Raw genomic sequence first — 17862 nt, forward strand, 5'->3', positions numbered from 1 at the left:
GGTGGGGCTTCTTCTGTGTCAAGTCCCGCCCACAACTCAGAGGCGACTTTCTGATAAACTCCTGCTGTTCTGCAGAAACTATGTCCTAGAAAATGACCATCATCCTCATTCAGTTGAGATCAACACACAAAGACACAGGAGAAAGTTCTAATTTACAAAATATTGAGGAACTTTTAATGGGAGATCAAGTCATTGATCAGCTCTAAAATCATTGAAGAACTCAAATTGACATGCAACAGCTTCACATTAGAACTGTAAAAGAAATTCCTGAATTCTTTTTTCTCCTCAATAAAAAAAAAAAAAGAGCTAGAGGAATCAACAAAACAAAACTGAATCCGACTGCTGGTGGCAGTGGAATGTTTCCAAATATATACACAATGCACAAAGACCTTCACAAACTACACAATAAGCTTCAGTCAATCTTCAGGTCCCACAGGGATGAGCTTTTCTTCCATTAGTGATCAGTTAATACATGCTTTACAGTCTACGATGTAAAAAAAAAACAGAAAAGAAAGACGAATGTGTCCTGGAACCACTGCAGGACCTCCAGAGATGGTTTGGTTTTTAAATAAGCCGGTGTGTGGTTAAGGTTTTGAGTGGGACAGTGTTCTGCAGCAGTTCACTCATCACAGTCCTGAGATTCTGCTCAAACGTTCAGACTTCAGTTACATTTCTCTAGGACAACAGCGGGCCGCATGTTCTGCAGCTGCGTCAACATGGGGTTGGTGACGCCTGAGAAGGCCGCATCCAGGCTGATTCGAACCTTGCCCAGCGACTTCAGCTTCTGCGGGTTGCTGAAGCGCACAGAAATGTCTTTGGCTCGGTTCTTGGACTGTTCCGTCTGCTCGGACTTGTTGGACTGTTCCAGGAACTTCAGGAAAGACATCTCAAAGCCCATGGGCGTAAAGGAGGCCAGTGGAGCGCTCCGCTCGCTCATTTCCTGGACCACCGGCGGTTCTTCATGCTTGGAAACAGGCTCGGTCTTAGCTGTACGCAGGATCTTTTTGGATTTGACCATTTTCTCCATGTATTTCCGGGGGCGGCCTCTTTTGCGTTTTAGTAGGAGAGACCTCTCTGATCTCCTCTTGGTCGGCATCTTGTCAAATAACGGGACAGTAATGGCTACAGGGGTCCTCCTGCGTAGGATGGGCTTGGAGTCGTCCTGTTGACCCTCCTCCAGCATGGGTTCTGCAGCCACCTCATTGTCTGAACCGTCAGAGTTCTTGTCTGATTTGGAGTCTTCGCTCCTGATGAAGCGATTCCTTAACTTGGGAAACTTCTTGCAAAAGATGAAGTGACTCCTGTGCAGCTCCAGGTATTTCTCTGACAGTCCGTGTACCAAGTAATGCTTTAAAATGCTGCGCTCAGCTTTGGTGACAAACTCGCAGCCTTTGATCATGCAGGGATACTGGAGGGGAAATTTCTTGGTGCACATCGCGGCCGCCTCCACTTTGGTCTTTAAAGATGGTTTTCCGTAAGTTGTCCAATGGCTCGACTTTGATCGGACGGTTCTTTTAACGTCACGAGTTCTCAGAAGGACTTTTTTGTTGCTTTCTATGTTCTCCTTGCCATTGCTTGCCTTGCTGATTGGGTAGCGTAAGGTTTTGGAGCTAGGTTTGATTGGTTTGCCCTTCACCTGTGGCTGTTTCGGTTCGGGACTGGGCAGCCTTCCGTGCTTTTTCATGGCGTGTCTGAGCATGTTTGACTTTGTAGCATAAGCTCGATCGCAGCCTTCAAACGTACACTTGAAAGTTGCGTTAAAGTGTTCGGTTCTACCGAGGTTTACGTCTTTGTGCGCCTCTTTCATGTGGCTTATGAACTTCTGGGAGGTGAGGAAGGACTCCGAACATCCTTGGTGGCTGCAGACGAACCTGCCAAGTTTGATGGCGGACAGAAGGCTGCAGATTTTCCCCAGGCTGAGCTTGTGGAGCCGAAGGTAATGCTGGAATAGGGTGGAGACTTCTTGGAAAACACAACAGCAGTCTTTAAGCTGACACCTGAACTCAGAAATCTCAGGGAACTCTGCCTCGGCCTCTTCCTCGTCCACGTCTGTCACCTCATCCATGTCGTCAGTCTTGTCTAAGGCTTGGTTGATCTCCAGAGCCGAGAGTGCAGAATGGTGCACAGCTCTGTAGTGGAGGATCAGGTTTTGCTGGATGGTGAAGGCGGCTGTACAGCCGTGGTGGACACAGGAATATGGTTTGTAGGGAATCATGTCTGCTTGTTTGGGTTTCCTGGCTTTGGACTTCTTCGTTTTGTCTGCAGTTGGTTTATTGACAGGTTCTCTCTCATTGGCTGGTTTGGCGTGAGGGGCAGCAGCTACGTTTGTGATTACAGGAGCTGCTGGGTTGTACGTTTGCTTGCTTGCCGCCTCCGGACTCAGCCCCTTCAGCAAAGTGCTTTGCAGTTGTGGCATTGCTTCTGATGGGAACGGCGCTCCAGAGGTCTGTGCAGGTGGTGGGCCTTTACTCTGCATCGGAACAGCTGGGTGGAGAACCAAGGAGTGGCCGCGGCCCTGGAGTGTGTGGTCTGGATTTGGAACAGCGGGAGTCTTGTGCTGAACTACAGCCTGTTCTGGAATCGGATCATTAACGGGCAGGTGAGGCGTTTCTGTCGACTGATGAGCTCGGATCTGGCTCTGAAAAGCCAAAGCTTCGGTGGCTTTAGCCAGTCTCCGCTTCTCATCCAGGTCGGAAATCTCTTTGACAGACAATTTGTGACAAGACAGGTAGTGAGCCCGCAGGTTTGAGTTCCGAGTGAAAGACTTGTTGCATTTCTGACACTTGAACGGGGCGTACTTCCCGTACCTCTTCTTGACCATGTTGACCATCTCGCATGTGTAGTTGTGCGTTTTGGAGAGGTGTTTCCACAGAGCCTCACTGGACAGGGAACTAAAGTTGCAGCTACCAGCGTCACATGCAAACGGCTTGGCCGCAGTCGGCAGGACCGGGCTCTGGGTTTTCGCTTTTGGGAATGAGGTCTGGCTGCTGGGATACGGACAGTTTTGAGACCTGTGAGTCACCATCTGATTCGACATGTCTCTGACCAAGTCGAGTCTCTCAAACTTGTGCTGGATTTCGCTAACACACTGCACATGACTGGCTGACAACTCGCCAGGTTCTGGATCCGGATCGATAGGAGAGAAGCCACCTGGGCTCCATGGCTCCGTCTTGGACACACCACTCTCCCTGAAGTGGGTGAAGCTTTGTTTGTTCAGGAGCTGCTCCACCTCCACAGCAGATCCAGGGAAAGTTCTGGCACTTTCCTTCAGGATCGGCCCTCGATGACTCAAATCTTTGCTCATCTCAAAGGATGTGCGGTGGAACACAAAGTTGCTGGAAGGACTGTAGGCCTGGGGTTTCAGGTCCGTGCTGCTGAAATGAGGCACGCTGTTTCTGCGCTGAAACTCGCCAGCTAAAATCTGGTCACGCAACTTCTTTTTGATGTCGTTCTCAGCAGGCAGGTTTGGTTTTTCAGTCTGATGAGTGCTTGACCCCTGAGCCATCCCACCATCAGGTGTGAGTGCTTGAATGACAGAAGTTGCGTCTGCTTTCAGTGTCTGAATGCTGGTCTCAGGGCGACGCCTCTCATCAGCGCTGACATTTCTGCCAGTTCCTGCAGTGGAGGGGTTTTCGGGGAGGACTTGTGAAAGCTGTGGGTTTAGAGTCCGTGTTTCGGGCAGCAGACCAACACTCTGCTGGGGATAAAACACTTTACTGTACAGGTCAGTTTCCTGCTTCAGCTGAACATTTTCCGTGTGCTGGATGACCGAGCCACCCTGTGGGCGCTCACCGCTACCGTACGCAGCACACGGGTTTTGGATGAACGGCTGAGGGGAGGATGTGGGCACGAAAAGGTCAGACAAGTTGGACTCAGCCATAATTTGCTTCAGAATATCGTCGCTGGAAACCCTGTTTTCAGGGGCAGAGAAGTCTTTAGCCACGCGAGTTGTCTCGCGAGGTTTCTGGTTCGCTGGGGTTCCGCTGTAAGTCGGCTGTGAGGGGTTGACAGTTTGCTCTGAAGGTTCTGTGTGTGCCTCAGAGTTGGGATGAGGTGTACACAATGCTCGCTTTGACAAATGGCCTCCGAGGGATTTGGGACTATCAAACGGTCTGAAACATCGGCGGCACAAAAATTTGCCATCCTTAATTATGGCGGGCCACCTGGACTTTCTGACCTGCTTTTCATTTTTCATTTCTGGACGATTTTCAGACACGACTCGACCGTTCTGAGGAAGGCTGACTTTGCTAGAGTTGGTTGCTTCGTTACGGAGAGGAATGTTGAAGTGATTGCGGTTTGCCCTGCTCTTCATCGCGTCTGGTGACCTGGCAGTGGCGTCCAAGCTGCTGGACACCTGTGCTGCGAATGCTGGAAGAGCTTTGGCTTGTTGGGAGACCTGCTTTACATGATTTATGTATGAAGTGATGATGGACTGGGGGTTGTTTATGAGCTGCCCCATCAGGGAGCACGGCAGAGGAGCAGCTCCAGCAGAAGGGACCCGTGGTTCCTCTTGAATATTTGATGAGAAAGGCTGGGAGGAACTGCGAACATGCTCACTTCCTGCAGAAGGCGTCCAGTTCTGACCAGCTGACTGATTTTCGGCTGTGTTTTTGTTGTTTAACTGAGACAGAACGATGGGATTCAAAACATTTTCCATGAGCGCTGAGCTGCTTTGGTTGTGGGAAAGTGAGGCAAGCAAGTTCATGAAGTTGGTGCTCTTGAAAGGCAGTGATTGGATAACATTCTCCCTCTGGACACCCTGAGCTGGAATCTTGCCGCTCTGTTGCTTCTGCAGTAGGGGGGCCGGACCCAAATGCCCAGCAGAGGGCGTGGTGGAGGCTGGAACGTAAGTTACCCTAATGTTGGACTTGGAAACTTTCCACTGTTCATAGAAATCGGAGTGAGTGGTCTTCATGTGCTTGACGACGCTCCTGTAGGAGCAGTAGTGTCGCGTGCACGCTCCAAACGCACAGTGGAACCTCTCTTTGAGGCTGGGAGGGGCTGAGCTCTCCGAGGAGGATGAAGGCTCGTTTGCAGACTCCTGCTGAAGGGTTGCTGATGGTGGGAGCGGTTGGGACATGGCGGGCTTTGCGGCAGCCTGAGGCAGCAACATGGGGGTTGGATTCCGACCAAGCGGCGGTCGGTTTTGTACGGGTAAAGGTGATTTGGAGGGGTAACTAGTGGCTTTAGTGTTGACGTTGCTGGGTAACGCCTGAGACTGCTTTTGAAAGAGACTCACGGCGTTGCTGTCAAGAGAGACCACCGGGAGCTTTCTCTGGTGAGCCCCACAGGCGAAGGAATGAGCGCTCAGATCAGTTCTGTGTCTGTCTGCTTCTGCCGAGCGGGAATCCATAGACTGGATCACAGAACTCTTCAGAACGGACGGCTGACTGACTGGAACAGCGGTGGTTTCAGTTTCAAGCTTACAGACTTTTGCGGGCTCTTGGGATGGTTTCTGTGACGACTCCTTACACGCTGAGAGGCTCCTCGGATTGGAATCGACAGCAGTTTTAGTGTTAAGGGTCCTTTGTGAAGGCTCTTCTTTGATGGCGCTCTTGTGTTTGGCGATCGCCGGCTCTCGGGTAACGTCTTCTGTACTCTGCTCGGGTTTACCTTCTTCCACTTGGGTGGCATGTCTGTGGATGTCCAGCTGCTGCTGGGAATGAAACACCTTTCCACAGCCGGCAAATTTGCATGTGAAGGTTTTGTAATGCAACGCCTCGTGGTCGTACAGCCGGAAGGCAGCGGTGAAGACTTTGCCACATGTTGGAAACATGCACTTGGCCTTGAAAACGGTGTGTGTTCTTCTGTGAGCCAGGAGCTCAGAGTAGGACTCGAAGCTGGCCTTGCAGTTCAGCTGAATGCAGATGTAAGGGTTGACACCGCAGTGCGCCTGCAGATGATCGCTCAGGTGGTTGACGCTGAGGAAGTGGCGCCGGCAGTACTGGCAAACCACCTTCTTGCTCTGCAGTTCCAGGAAGGTCTTGGCTTCCTCATCGTCGCCGTGGAGTCTGACGTGCGAGATGAGGTTCTTGAAGAACTTGAAGCTCCTCCTGCAGTTCCCCACGGGGCACATGTTGCTCTCATTGGTGTCAACATCCATTCGAACAGCACTGGGCGCAACGTTCTTCACTACAACACTTCTGACTGAGGAATGGCTGCTCTTGTGGAGATTGTTCTGTGTTTTGGCCTTCAGGGCTGAAAGGGAGGATAACCCGACCTTGCGGGAGTTCAGGTTTTTGTTGGTTTTTATGGCTGTCAGCCTCTCCTTGCACGACTGTTTGACGTGCGTGGTTACGTGCGGAATCAGAGCGTCTTTTGAGGAGAAGGGTTGAGCGCAGATGGGGCAGCTGTACGTTCCGTTGCTCAGGTGAGTCTGAGCGTGACGAACAATCCTGTGGCCGAGGAACTCTTTGTCACAGAGCACGCAGTACTGCATGTACACCTGCCAGTTCCGAAAGCGGGCCGACATGTAACCCTTGTCCTTCAGCTTCTTTATTTCTCGGTTTTTCTGCTTCCTGCCTTCCATATTTTCCAGCTCGGACATCCCGCCCATGATGTGCTCCGGGATGTTGTTGTGGTCCATGAAACTCATCAACTCCTTTTCTTCTTCCGTTTCTTCCGGGTCATTCAGAGAATCAATCGAAGACACAATGGAAGCCTCCTCCCCCATTAGAGCCAGGCAATGCCGTTTCAGTGTTTTCCAGTCCCAGAACTCCGGGTCAAAGGGCCATTGGATTTTCAGGACCAGCAGGAGCTCACAGCGCAGAGAGTTGGGGACGGGCATGCTCTCCTCCTCCAGTTTCTGATCTGGTTCATTGTAAAGAGTTTCCACCGCATAGTATGCGTCCACGGTGGGCTCCAGGAGGAACTCCGTCAGCTGACAGGCGCGTTTGGCTTCCAGGTCATCAGAGAGCAAACAGGAAATGGTTTTGCACACGGTTGCTTTCAGTTTGGCGTCGTCTGATTTGATCCTCAGAGCTCTGATGCACAACTCGATAGACGCAGAGAGTCCAGAGCTGCCGATCTGCAGGAGACAGAAAGAATGGAAACATTCACACTCCTGCTTCATTGAAGTATTACTTTTACAGCAAACTTTAGAAAACTGATGTAAAAACTCTTCATTCTCAGTTTTATCTCAATTAGATCGAGTCCTCTCAGCAGAACTCACAACCGCAGGCGATACCTGCCCCCGTTTTACCCACACCACTGACTACCCGCCCCTCACAATCCCCCCTCTGCCCCTGGCATCCTGATCAGAGCTATACGTGACAAATACATGGCGACTTTTCTGTTTTCTTCACCTCCATAGCAACCATTTTTAATGTTTTGGTCGCCTGGGGCTGAAAAACAGGTCTATGTAATAGATAATAGAATCAACAAGTTTAGTTAGTTCTCCTTGGCAATTGCGTTTTTTTTATAACCGCGCCCACGTTCCTAATGAGTTCACACCATAAGATATTTCATTGTATTCATCTCGAGCCAATGATTCGGATTTTCACAAAATTCTGTCAGGGTTCAATTGCGAGTAAGTTGGAGGGCTACTCGCCACGGAAGAATGTGCTGCTTTACCATTAGAGAAAAATCAAGAAACTCGTCCACAACGACCACAAGAGACTTCAAGCTGTTATTGATGCAAAAGGAAGCAATCCGAGGTATTAGGACCTGGAGAATGTCAACGTTTGAACAGGGTCAGTTGGGGTCAGTTTATGTTGTCGTTATGATTTTAAAGGGTAAACAGAATATTTTGGACAATGAACGGCGTCATACATTCACTAAATATGAGTGAAAAAAGTTTTTGGGGTTTTCATTCTTATTCTCTTAAAAATGACAAAAAAATCATCAATTCTTCCAGGATGTGTAAACTTATGAGCACAACTGTACGACATGGTCCTTACAGTCCAGGACTGCTGAGGGACATAAAAGCAGGAAAGTAGAAAAACTGAAGATTGGAGTTGGACGCAGTGCATTCGAGTGCTGACCTCAGACTGGATGACCTTGATGAAGAACAGGATGTGGTACGCCGTTTTGGACAGGAGGGACATCTGCCGACACCGGTCCAGGAAGGCCTGATCCGACGGCTCCAGGCGCTTCAGCAGTTTGCTCCAAAACAGCGTGAGCTCCCTAAGAAGAAGTTCATGAGTCTCTTTAAAAAGATCCCTGGCATCAGAATGGACAGGAACACCAGAAACATCCTCCTTGCGTTCATCTTACCAAGCACAGTAGGTGTCTCCCTGCAGGAGCTGCCGGGTCAGAAAGGCGGAACATAAACTGAAAGCTGCGCTGTCGTCGCCGTCGGACTCCAGGTTGCAGATCATTTCTAAAGCGTCGCTGCAGTCCTCCTTTGATAGCTGGACAACAGAAAACATGTTATTTATCCAAGCCTGAAATGAAAACACCTACTTCCTGTCACTGATGTGGTTGACAGGCTGAAACTGAAGATTGAAGAAACTGGTTTATTTAAACAGTAGACATATATTTCCATAGAGATGAGTGAAAAACAAGATATTTCATTTTAAACTCACCCAGAACTGATCTTTACTTCAAATAGTACATTTTTTATGTCGTCTATGAATTCTTCCATAAAATTGCTGCAGCTCAAATGATCATTTTCCACCCATCCATCATTTTTTTCGTTTCTCTTCCTTGAATCTCCAACGTTTTGAGCCTAAAGGACGGTGCAGTCTCACCTCCTCCATGAGCTGGCTCTGCTCTGCGGTGGAGCACAGACACACCAGGTACATCTGCTTAAAAGCCGTGTTCCCCTGAAAGGCCGATGACTCGGAGCAGGTCTTTGCCAGCTGCCCCGCCTTTGCCAGCTCCTTGTCCTTCATCAGCTGCTTCACCCTCATCTGCAGCAGAACCGAGCCCTCCTGAAGGAGAAACTCCTCCACTGAAACCAGAGCGTGAAGAGATTGAATGTGATGCCTCTATCAGGACAGACTGACGTGTTTTTATCCCACTTAGGGCAGATCGGTAACTTTCTTCAGTTAATACAAGCTATTTGTAGATTTTGATCCTATCTGCTCCGTTTTTATTCTTTTCAGTCTGTCATCTGATGTCTCTAACAGAAAAATAGCTTTCCAAAGCAAAAAGAAGAGGACAAATGTGGCTCTGTTGTTCTGGTGAACCAAACATCAACACAGGGCAGAAGAAGTCCTGAAGTAAATTCAGAATATAGAAAGAAACGGACAGAGTAAACCTACAGAGCCACGTGAACCCAAGCAAAAAGCTTTCATCCAACAGCAATTTACAAGAATTTATGATTTTAATGCATGATTAAGATTTGGATTAATTATGTTACTGAATTCTTTTTTAGTCCAGAGTTTTAGGAAATTAAAAGCATGAAAGAAGTTTAAACTTTTCAGGTTTATTCCTTTTTTTTTTTTTTTTTTTAGCAAACTTGGCATTAAGCATTAAATGTTTCTGCAGTTTATCACAGACAGCTCAACATTCAAGGGCGCCAGAGTGTCTCCAATCTTTTCTTAACAATTTTCTTTTTCTCTCTTCTGGTTTAGAAACCTTGAATGTTTTTGTGCTCGAATAAACAGAAAAGAAAGAGTGAAAACAAACGTCACCTTGATCTTTCTGCAGGTCCTGGTTGGACAGAAGGCCTTGCAGAACACCGTGTGTCCAAATGCCTTCATACTGGCCCACCGCGGACAGCAGGGACAGCTGGGAGATCCCGTTCTCATGGAGCTGATTGTGTGCGAACTGGACACAAGCAGAAGACAGTTACACTTCAATTGACTTGAGGTTAAATGCTAGGAAAAAAAGGCTGACAGTGAAACTATTAATTGAATATTAGGGGAACTTCGAATTTTCCCTGAGTGACTGAAAAACTCTACAGAAGATGTGTTTTTAACGTGTTCTTGTAGCCTTTTTCTCACGATGGAGGGCGTTTATAAGAAAATTAAGCTTAAAAGTGCATTTCTGCCCTGTTAAAGAGTAACTCCCACATTTCTACAAGACGTGGCAGTCTCATCTGGATCACCTTCCTCGAGAATTAGCCGATATACTTTGTAAATGAGGCTCGCATTTTGTATTTGGATGTAATTGGAAAATGTCCTCAACATGTTACTCTAACCTGGATTTTTTTTGCACCTTTAACTACGGTAGTTAGATATCTGCTATGCTGTGGTGGTTGGTGTTGTGTTCCTTTCTTAAAAAAATTATAAATTATAATAACAAAAAAAAGCGCGTTTCTGAGTTTTTTATTTACATTGCAGTGAAAGAAAAAAATGTTCTTATTTGTGAAGCAGAAAATGTGCTGGGGGGCCGCATGCCACGGGCTCAGACAAACAGCCCATGAATGTCTGTTTTCCTGGTCTGAGCTGGAATCTGGATCTAAACTGTTCGCCTGAATAGTTCCAATATCGCTCACTAATGTTCGGTTGAAGGCCTAACAGGACAGCATGTAAACAGAGAGCTTTCAGCAAAGAGGTGAATTTATAATTAACTCCTGCCGCTCTGCAGAAACTATGTCCTTTTTTTTTGTCTAAAAACTGAATAATTACCCTTTTGCACTGGAGCTTTAGTTTCAGTGTGGTTCTTTTTTTTGTAACTCTTTAACCCTTTGAGCAATCAAAGAAATGTCAGGGGACTCTGAAGGGGTTCATAGCAGCTTGGTGCTAATATGCAACACTGCACAGTAGTAATGTTCAGATAAAAGCTGCAAAACACCAACGTCAAAGGGGTTGCATTGCGGCGCAAAGCTAATATGAAATGGCGTTTTCCGCGTCAGAATCAGCTGATTCACGATGATCTCATAAACGATGGAAGAATTAGGGTATGTGAAAAGAACGTGTGTTTTTAGTGTCCTTGATGACATCTCCAGTGATAAAAGACCACTGAGAACGCTGATAAAGTAGCTCAAATGACAATTGGAGTGGGTCTTTACACTCAAACCTCTGTATAAAGGTGAATTTGATTTTTACCTGAACACATGAAGTTATTTGCCTCCACAAGTCATCTGGAAAGTTCTTGAGGGAGAGCAGAAGCTCCAGGAAGCTCCTGCAAACGAGCAAACGTCAGCTCTACGTCACACGCCGCACAGATCCTACTTTGTAACGTGTTACTTACAGCGAGAGCCTCTCCACCACCAGGGGAACATTTTCACAGTCCAGACATAGGAAGGGGGACGCCTGGGCATAACTCAGCAGGCCCACCATGTACACCTGCAGCAGAGGAAGGGGCTCCTCCTCTATCCTCCATCGCCCGGCAAACTCCAGCAGCGTCTGGCAGGAAGCCACAGAAATGAGCCCCCATCCCACAACAGAACCCAGAACAATTGAAAACTGGAGACAGTTTCATCATTTTGGTGGACAATAATAAAAAGTGTCGCCAGGAAAAGCAGACTGAGGGAGGGAGCAGCTGCATCAAGGGGTCCCCAAATCCAGACCTGGAGGGCCGGTGTCCTATCTGTTTTCCAACCAACCTGCCATTAAAGCTCCTTATTGGCTAAACACACCTGATCCAGGTAATCGGCAGCAACTAAGGCAGGATTTCTGGAAAACCAATAGGACACCGGCCCTCGAGGTCTGGATTTGGGGAGTCCTGCTTTAGCTTCTTAGAAATGTCCTGGGCCCGCCACAGCGCCACCTTCAGACTGGACATGCTTGGAACATCTGAACGAGGATCTCACAGCTGCTGTACTCTTAGGGTGCTTTCATTCCAGGATAGATTCATGTTAAAATAGACAGGAAATACATATACATTTGTTTTTCCCCCACATCAGGCACTTAAAATAAAACTGAAGACAGTTAATCGTCAGAAGAGACTGCACAGTTACAACCATTGACTGTGTGAAATGCCACCCATAGAAGATGGTTTACTTGTGACTCCAACAAGATGAAATCAACGCAGAAGACAATTTTTCGCGATATGAATGTCGCTATGTTAGAACCAGAAATTGTCCACTAGCAGGTTCGAGTTGCTCTGAGTCATTGTTTCTATGGCAACAACTCTTACCAAACGGTGGGCATGTTAGAAGTCCAGATTCTGTTTATCCGGCCATGTAGCTCGGTTGGTAAGGTAGAAGGCTACCACGCAGGAATCCAGGGTTCGATGAAATGAACAATGGTAATGGGTAGGCCTGCACAATATACCGCAAATTTATCGTTATCGCAATATCCAGCTCTGCAATATGCATATCGCAAAAGACGGCGAATATCGCAATAAATCGCAAACCCAAAATGTGTTAAAACAATCTTCTAGCAGCTTGAAGCATTTAACGAATCAAATAAATCCCTTTATGCTTTGACCAATCAGATGGACGCCTTCCCATTGTTGACCAATCAGATGGAGGCCTATTATGTTAACCCTGGTCCTGAAGAGCCTCAACCCTGCCTGTTTTCCAGCTCTCCTTAACCAGCTTGCTGTTGATTGGCTGACTCAAGTGATTTCACATCCTGATTGACTGAACACACCTGATTTTGGTTATAATTATCGAGCAGTCTAGGGAGAATTGGAAAACAGACAGGGTTGAGGCTCTTGAGGACCAGGGTTAGCCACCCTGACGTTTGTCCCCCATGTCGATGAGGGTCATTTGGAGTATAATTTTTAAACTGTTGCAATGAAATGGGAATGATGTTTTTGTTTATTTTTCTATTTGTTTATTTACCGCAAATTTATCGTTATCGCAGTATTGATCACTAATATCGCATATCGCAAGTTTTCCTCATATCGTGCAGCCCTAGTAATGGGGTAATTACTATATCAATGGCGAGCAATTAACATCACCCAAGACCCTAAACGCTGCTGCCTCCTGCACGCGTCTGCAGCCCACCGCTCCCCCAGGGGATGGCTCAAATGCGGAGAATCAATTTTGCACACCTAGGTGTGTGACAGAAAGTGGGACTTTCTTCTTCTTTATTTCTCTATAGAAGTTTATGGGATTTGGGCTTTTTGGAGCCGGACGTCACTCAGCCCAGTTCTCAAACATTCAGGGTTCAGGATATTCTTTCATGAAACAGGACTTTTTCTGTTTTTATTATTGGTCATTTTTGGGAGTCTGGACAGCAAAGACTGACCAAAAAAAGGGAAGAAACTTTTTCTGAAGGTTTCTGAAACAAAAGCGGGAAAAACCTTCTGTCACACAGTGGTACAGAGAGGCATTCAAAGTTCGTCCTATGCAACGCCTCAGTGCCCTCTTAAAAGGCAACTCTGATGCTTTTTATAAATTATGGAGGCCTCTGCTTGATCATCTTCCGGTTGCCTCCGTGCTGTGACTTTGTTGTGCTGGAAATGTTCTTGTTTTTTATTTTATTTAGTTATTTATTTTTATGTTATTTTCTTCTACTGTTTATGTTTGTTTTTCTCAAAATAACAATAAAAAATGTTAATAAAAAAAACCGGAAAAAGAGTAAGATCTACTTTTAATTTCCCACGTTACACCCTGACAGTTTCTTTCAGCTACACATCTCCTGGCCGACGTGTTTCACATGTTTCAATGCTTCATTAGATCTGATTCTAATGCACGGGTCATAATCCAGCTTCTGCAAACCCCAAAGAACAGGTGAAGAGCTTGATTATAAAACTAAACAAAAGCAAAGCAAGCAGAGCGAAGGGAGCGAACCATTGCAAGCAGCTTCTGCAGCGATTCTTCCAGAAAATGACACTGCAACAGGGCATCAGGTCACAGGGGTCAATGAAGCCTACCCCTGCACATCACAGGGCAACGGCTGGATACAGCCTGAATGGGGAACCAGTCCACAAATGAAAGTGTAACACACAACAACCAAATAGTTTCTTTTTTTATCTTTAGCCACTTAATTTGACAGGTTTTTATAGTATTTGGCTGGCTCTTCTAAAAAACAACAACAAGGCTCTAAATGTTTTTACATTAAGATCCTTTTATGAGCCGTCGCAGCATTAGAGAAGAGCGACCACACAGCAGACGGTCTGAAGGAGCAGGGAGTGAGACGCTCCTAAAGCAAAACAACCAGCGTTCCCACACGGAGCTTTTTCCCTCCACGATAACACGGAAAACAGACAAATTATCAGCTAACTTCCCACACGAACATCCTAACAGCTGGCTTCAGACAAATCTGATAAAGCAAACAGTAACAACAGTTGCAGGTCATCAGACATGTGAATATTTATCTGCTTAGTAGACCTGAACTATTTATGGAGGAAACTTTGCTTTAAAAAGAAAAAAAGACATTTTTACTGGTATATCAACTTCGTAGATACAAAAAAATCGAATGTTTAAGTCTTTTCCTTCCAAACCACATGAAGATGAATAATTAAAATTATGTTACAAATACGACAATAAAACTTTGTTTTAATGCCCTCAAAGCTTTTAACACAAAAACTGTTATAAACACTAGAGGATAATTATACGTGAATAAAATATTTTCTTTGACAGGCGAAGTGGTTAGCACTCACAGCAAGAGGGCCCCTGGTTCAAGTCCCGGCTGGGGGACCTGAACCAGAACATTAATGGGTGGGTTTTCACCGGGTTCCTCCCACCGTCCAAAAACATGCTTCTTAGGTTAATTGGTAACTCTAAATTGTCCATAGGTGTGAATGTGAGTGTAAATGGGTGTGTGATATGCGTGACCCTGCGACAGACTAGCGACCTGTCCATGATGTCACCTGCATTCGCCCGCATGTGGCCGTGATAGGCTCCAGCAGCCCAGTGACCCCCAAAAGGGACAAAACGGAAGAAGATGAATGAATGAGTACTTAAAAACTGTGATATATCAGCATATATGCATGTGTGGTTAGAGTTTTTTTACAACAACACACCAGTTCCACCAGACAGAAAGGCCAACAGTTCAGAAGATGAGCCACTTTAAACAGCAGAAAGACTAAAAAGGTTCAGACACGCCGCTTTGACCCCATGTAGTAATTTCTCCTTGTGGTCAAAATACTTTGATTCATTAACATAAATGTGCCAGTGTGGTTAACTATATTTATTTCATGGATTTTAATATTTACAGTCAACAGAATTTCTCTGTAAAGGTCAAATCTGTTAGTTTGGATGGATGTGTTGGAGCCAGCAGGACGCATGTGTTTGTTGTTCACTTAGGGAGACGGGTCACTGAAAGAGATCTTCGGCATGGCAGGTATAGATCTGCCCTTTTTTCGTTGGTAAACATAAACAGATGGCTCGCAGATGGGCGGCATAAAGGGCACACAGCAGAAAGAAGAGCTGATGCGGCCCCGTCCGTCAGGAGGACGCGGCTGCGATGGAAACGTACGTTTCATTCGGCACGTACACACCGAAGACACGCCGCCACTAACTGAAAGTCACCGATGGCCACCGATTCCATTAAGAAAGGCCAACACTCCAGTTAGGTGATGTTTAAAATGCGGGCCACTAGAACAGCGAACATAGCAGAAAGCCAACGCGAGTCCGAAACGACGCCAACAAAAAAAAGCCAATGGTGTTCGGACGCACCACGCTAGCTACACACACCAACACGCTGCGGTGCAGACAGATAATATAGATGGTAGGTCATCATAAACCGCACTCAACTCAATGCACGCACTTTAAATAAGTTTGTGTGAATTTCTGCTCAGTGGACAACGAGCTAAAAGCTAAAGTTCAAAAGAGAAACAATGAATAGCCCCCTGCCTAGATGACGTTTGGTTAGCAAAGCTAATAACAGCATGTCTGGGGCTAATTTTCCTATTTTTTGCCAAATATAAAGACAAAAGAAAAAGCAGAATTTTAATATTTGAAAAGAAAAACTGTAAAAACATCCACACGACTAATTAGTTTACATTTAACTTTTGAAAAAACAACCTTTTAATAACTAAATTATGGGCAGCTAGTGGCACCAGCACTGCTAGCTTGTTTGCTGCATGTGTGTGTTAGAAAAACAACTCACCCGACAAAACTCTTGACAATACTCAGAGGAAGACTGCACCGGGGACTCGGTGCTTCCTCCGGCCAGGAGTTCTTCAACTTTTCCCAGCCGCTGTCGGAGCTCCCCGATCGTTTCAGTCATTCCGTCCGCAGTGCTGCGGTCCTGCTCGGCCTCTTCGTCCGCCATCTTCACACCCAGCTCCGGCGCGTAGGACTACGACGCACAACACCAACCCCCACGCGACGTGATGACGTAGGCGTCGCGTGAGGCTTGGCACTTCTTTTTTAATTTGAGAAACAACCGGTCGAGAAGAACCAAAGTGAGGGGGATTTGAATAGTTTCAAACGGACACAACGACTTTTGTCACCTCAAATCAAATAAAGTTCACTTTCTCAAATTGATAAAGTAAAGTAACCTCAGAAATAGAAAAAAGTATGGTAAAATCTACACAAGCAAACAAAATTCTTTGTGCAATTTTACAAAAACAAAGCGAGGACATCATTTATCACCCTCTGAACTAATTATCAGGGCACTGGGGGGTGGAATGATTAATCAATTCATCAATTTCTATTTCTACAATCCAACCAGACTGATCTGTCTGAGGCAAGTTGTTGATTAAATTGATTTCTACCATTATAAAATCGTTTCAAAATTAGATCAACTGATAATCGATATTGGATTGATAGATTTATTTTACTATAACTTAAAAATGACCAAGTGCATCATAGCAGACAACACATGTGTGATGTCGGCAAAAACTGATCAACCATCATTCTATGAAGGTGAAAATGTGTCTAAATGGACGAGCTTGTAGATTTAATTTGAGAACTTGTAATTTAGAATGTGAAAACGTATGCACCAAAAATCTGCATCTGTGTGTAAAAATCTTCTGCTGTGAACTGACAAATTTCCATTTGCATGTGTTCATTTAGAGATACAACTTCAAATCTGGGATTACAACTGCTCAAATGTGCTTCTGCGTAAATCTGATGGTGCAAATCAAAAGAGCGCTACAACTGCGCACTGACTTCTGACACATTCCTTGTGAGAAACTTGTGTCAAAACTGATCTGTGTCCGATAATGGAACTAGGGGGGGGAGGGGTAGAGGAGGGGGAGTCAACCAATCAGAGTGCAGCACTCAGAGAATGTGATAAAGTTAGATTCGGACTTCCTGCTTCAATAACTCTTCTGATAAACTTTCAAATGTGACAAAAGTATCTCAATCCTTTTGTATTAACACAGAGAGTGAACTACAAATGCATTTCTAAAAAAAAAAAGTTTTTTTTTCAGCACTTTAATTAGAATGCTTCTTTTCCAGTTGTAAATGCAGACACAGCAGCGAAGCGGCTTGTCAACAAAGTTTAACCTCCGTTAAAACATCACTTTGTAAAAGTCCTTCTCAAAAATGAATAAATGTCTACATTTATATGAGCTGGTAATGCAGACTTGTCAGCATATTCATGCTACAATCAATATTTTGTGAGAAAGTCCATCTTTGATATATTTTATACATTTTTCACATTTTAAGAGATATAAATTATAATAAATAGATACTGCTCATAGATACTGAAGCTATTGTCACCAAACTTTCTTTACTGATTAATCATGACCCTATTGTCTTACTATAGCAAAGATTATGTCAGAAAATTACTTTGTTAGCTTCTGTATCTTTTTTTGAGCATTTTTGAGCAAAAATAATCCATATTTAAATTTTAAAAAATTCTTTGAAAAAAAAAGGGAATTTATGACATAATCTTTGTTGTATTACTAATCATGAACCTATTGTCCTAATACAACAAAGATTACCTTAATATCATTCCAGTCCAATGTGTGGATAGACTTTGAATGAAGTCATGTGACCATCCAGTGTCTAGAATGTTCTAAGAATGTTCCCTTTGGATTCTTTGGATGTATTAACAACAGTGTTGAACTTTAGGAAACTAACATGTGAATGGATTTGACATTCATTCTAGTTTACTAGTTTGTTTGGACACATATTTCATTTACACTTGATGATCTGGAAGAAATCCATGAATCTGGAAA

At 45.2% G+C, this 17862-nt stretch overlaps 1 protein-coding gene across 1 annotated transcript; it reads right to left on the bottom strand.

Annotated features, from left to right (window-relative positions):
* Positions 1–145: 145 nt before the first annotated feature.
* znf292b (zinc finger protein 292b) lies at positions 146–16085 on the bottom strand. The gene is made up of 8 exons (XM_023952785.2): positions 15840–16085; positions 11083–11237; positions 10938–11013; positions 9579–9714; positions 8691–8893; positions 8215–8351; positions 7983–8124; positions 146–7027 (listed from the first exon to the last, which is right to left on the bottom strand). The coding sequence occupies exons 1-8, from the start codon at positions 16002–16004 to the stop codon at positions 662–664; spliced, it is 7380 nt and encodes a 2459-aa protein (XP_023808553.1). The 5' UTR covers positions 16005–16085; the 3' UTR covers positions 146–661.
* Positions 16086–17862: the final 1777 nt, after the last annotated feature.

The sequence above is a fragment of the Oryzias latipes genome, chromosome 24 (genome assembly GCF_053564925.1).
Source record: "Oryzias latipes strain Hd-rR chromosome 24, Olatipes_Hd-rR_3.1".
NCBI lineage: Eukaryota > Metazoa > Chordata > Actinopteri > Beloniformes > Adrianichthyidae > Oryzias > Oryzias latipes.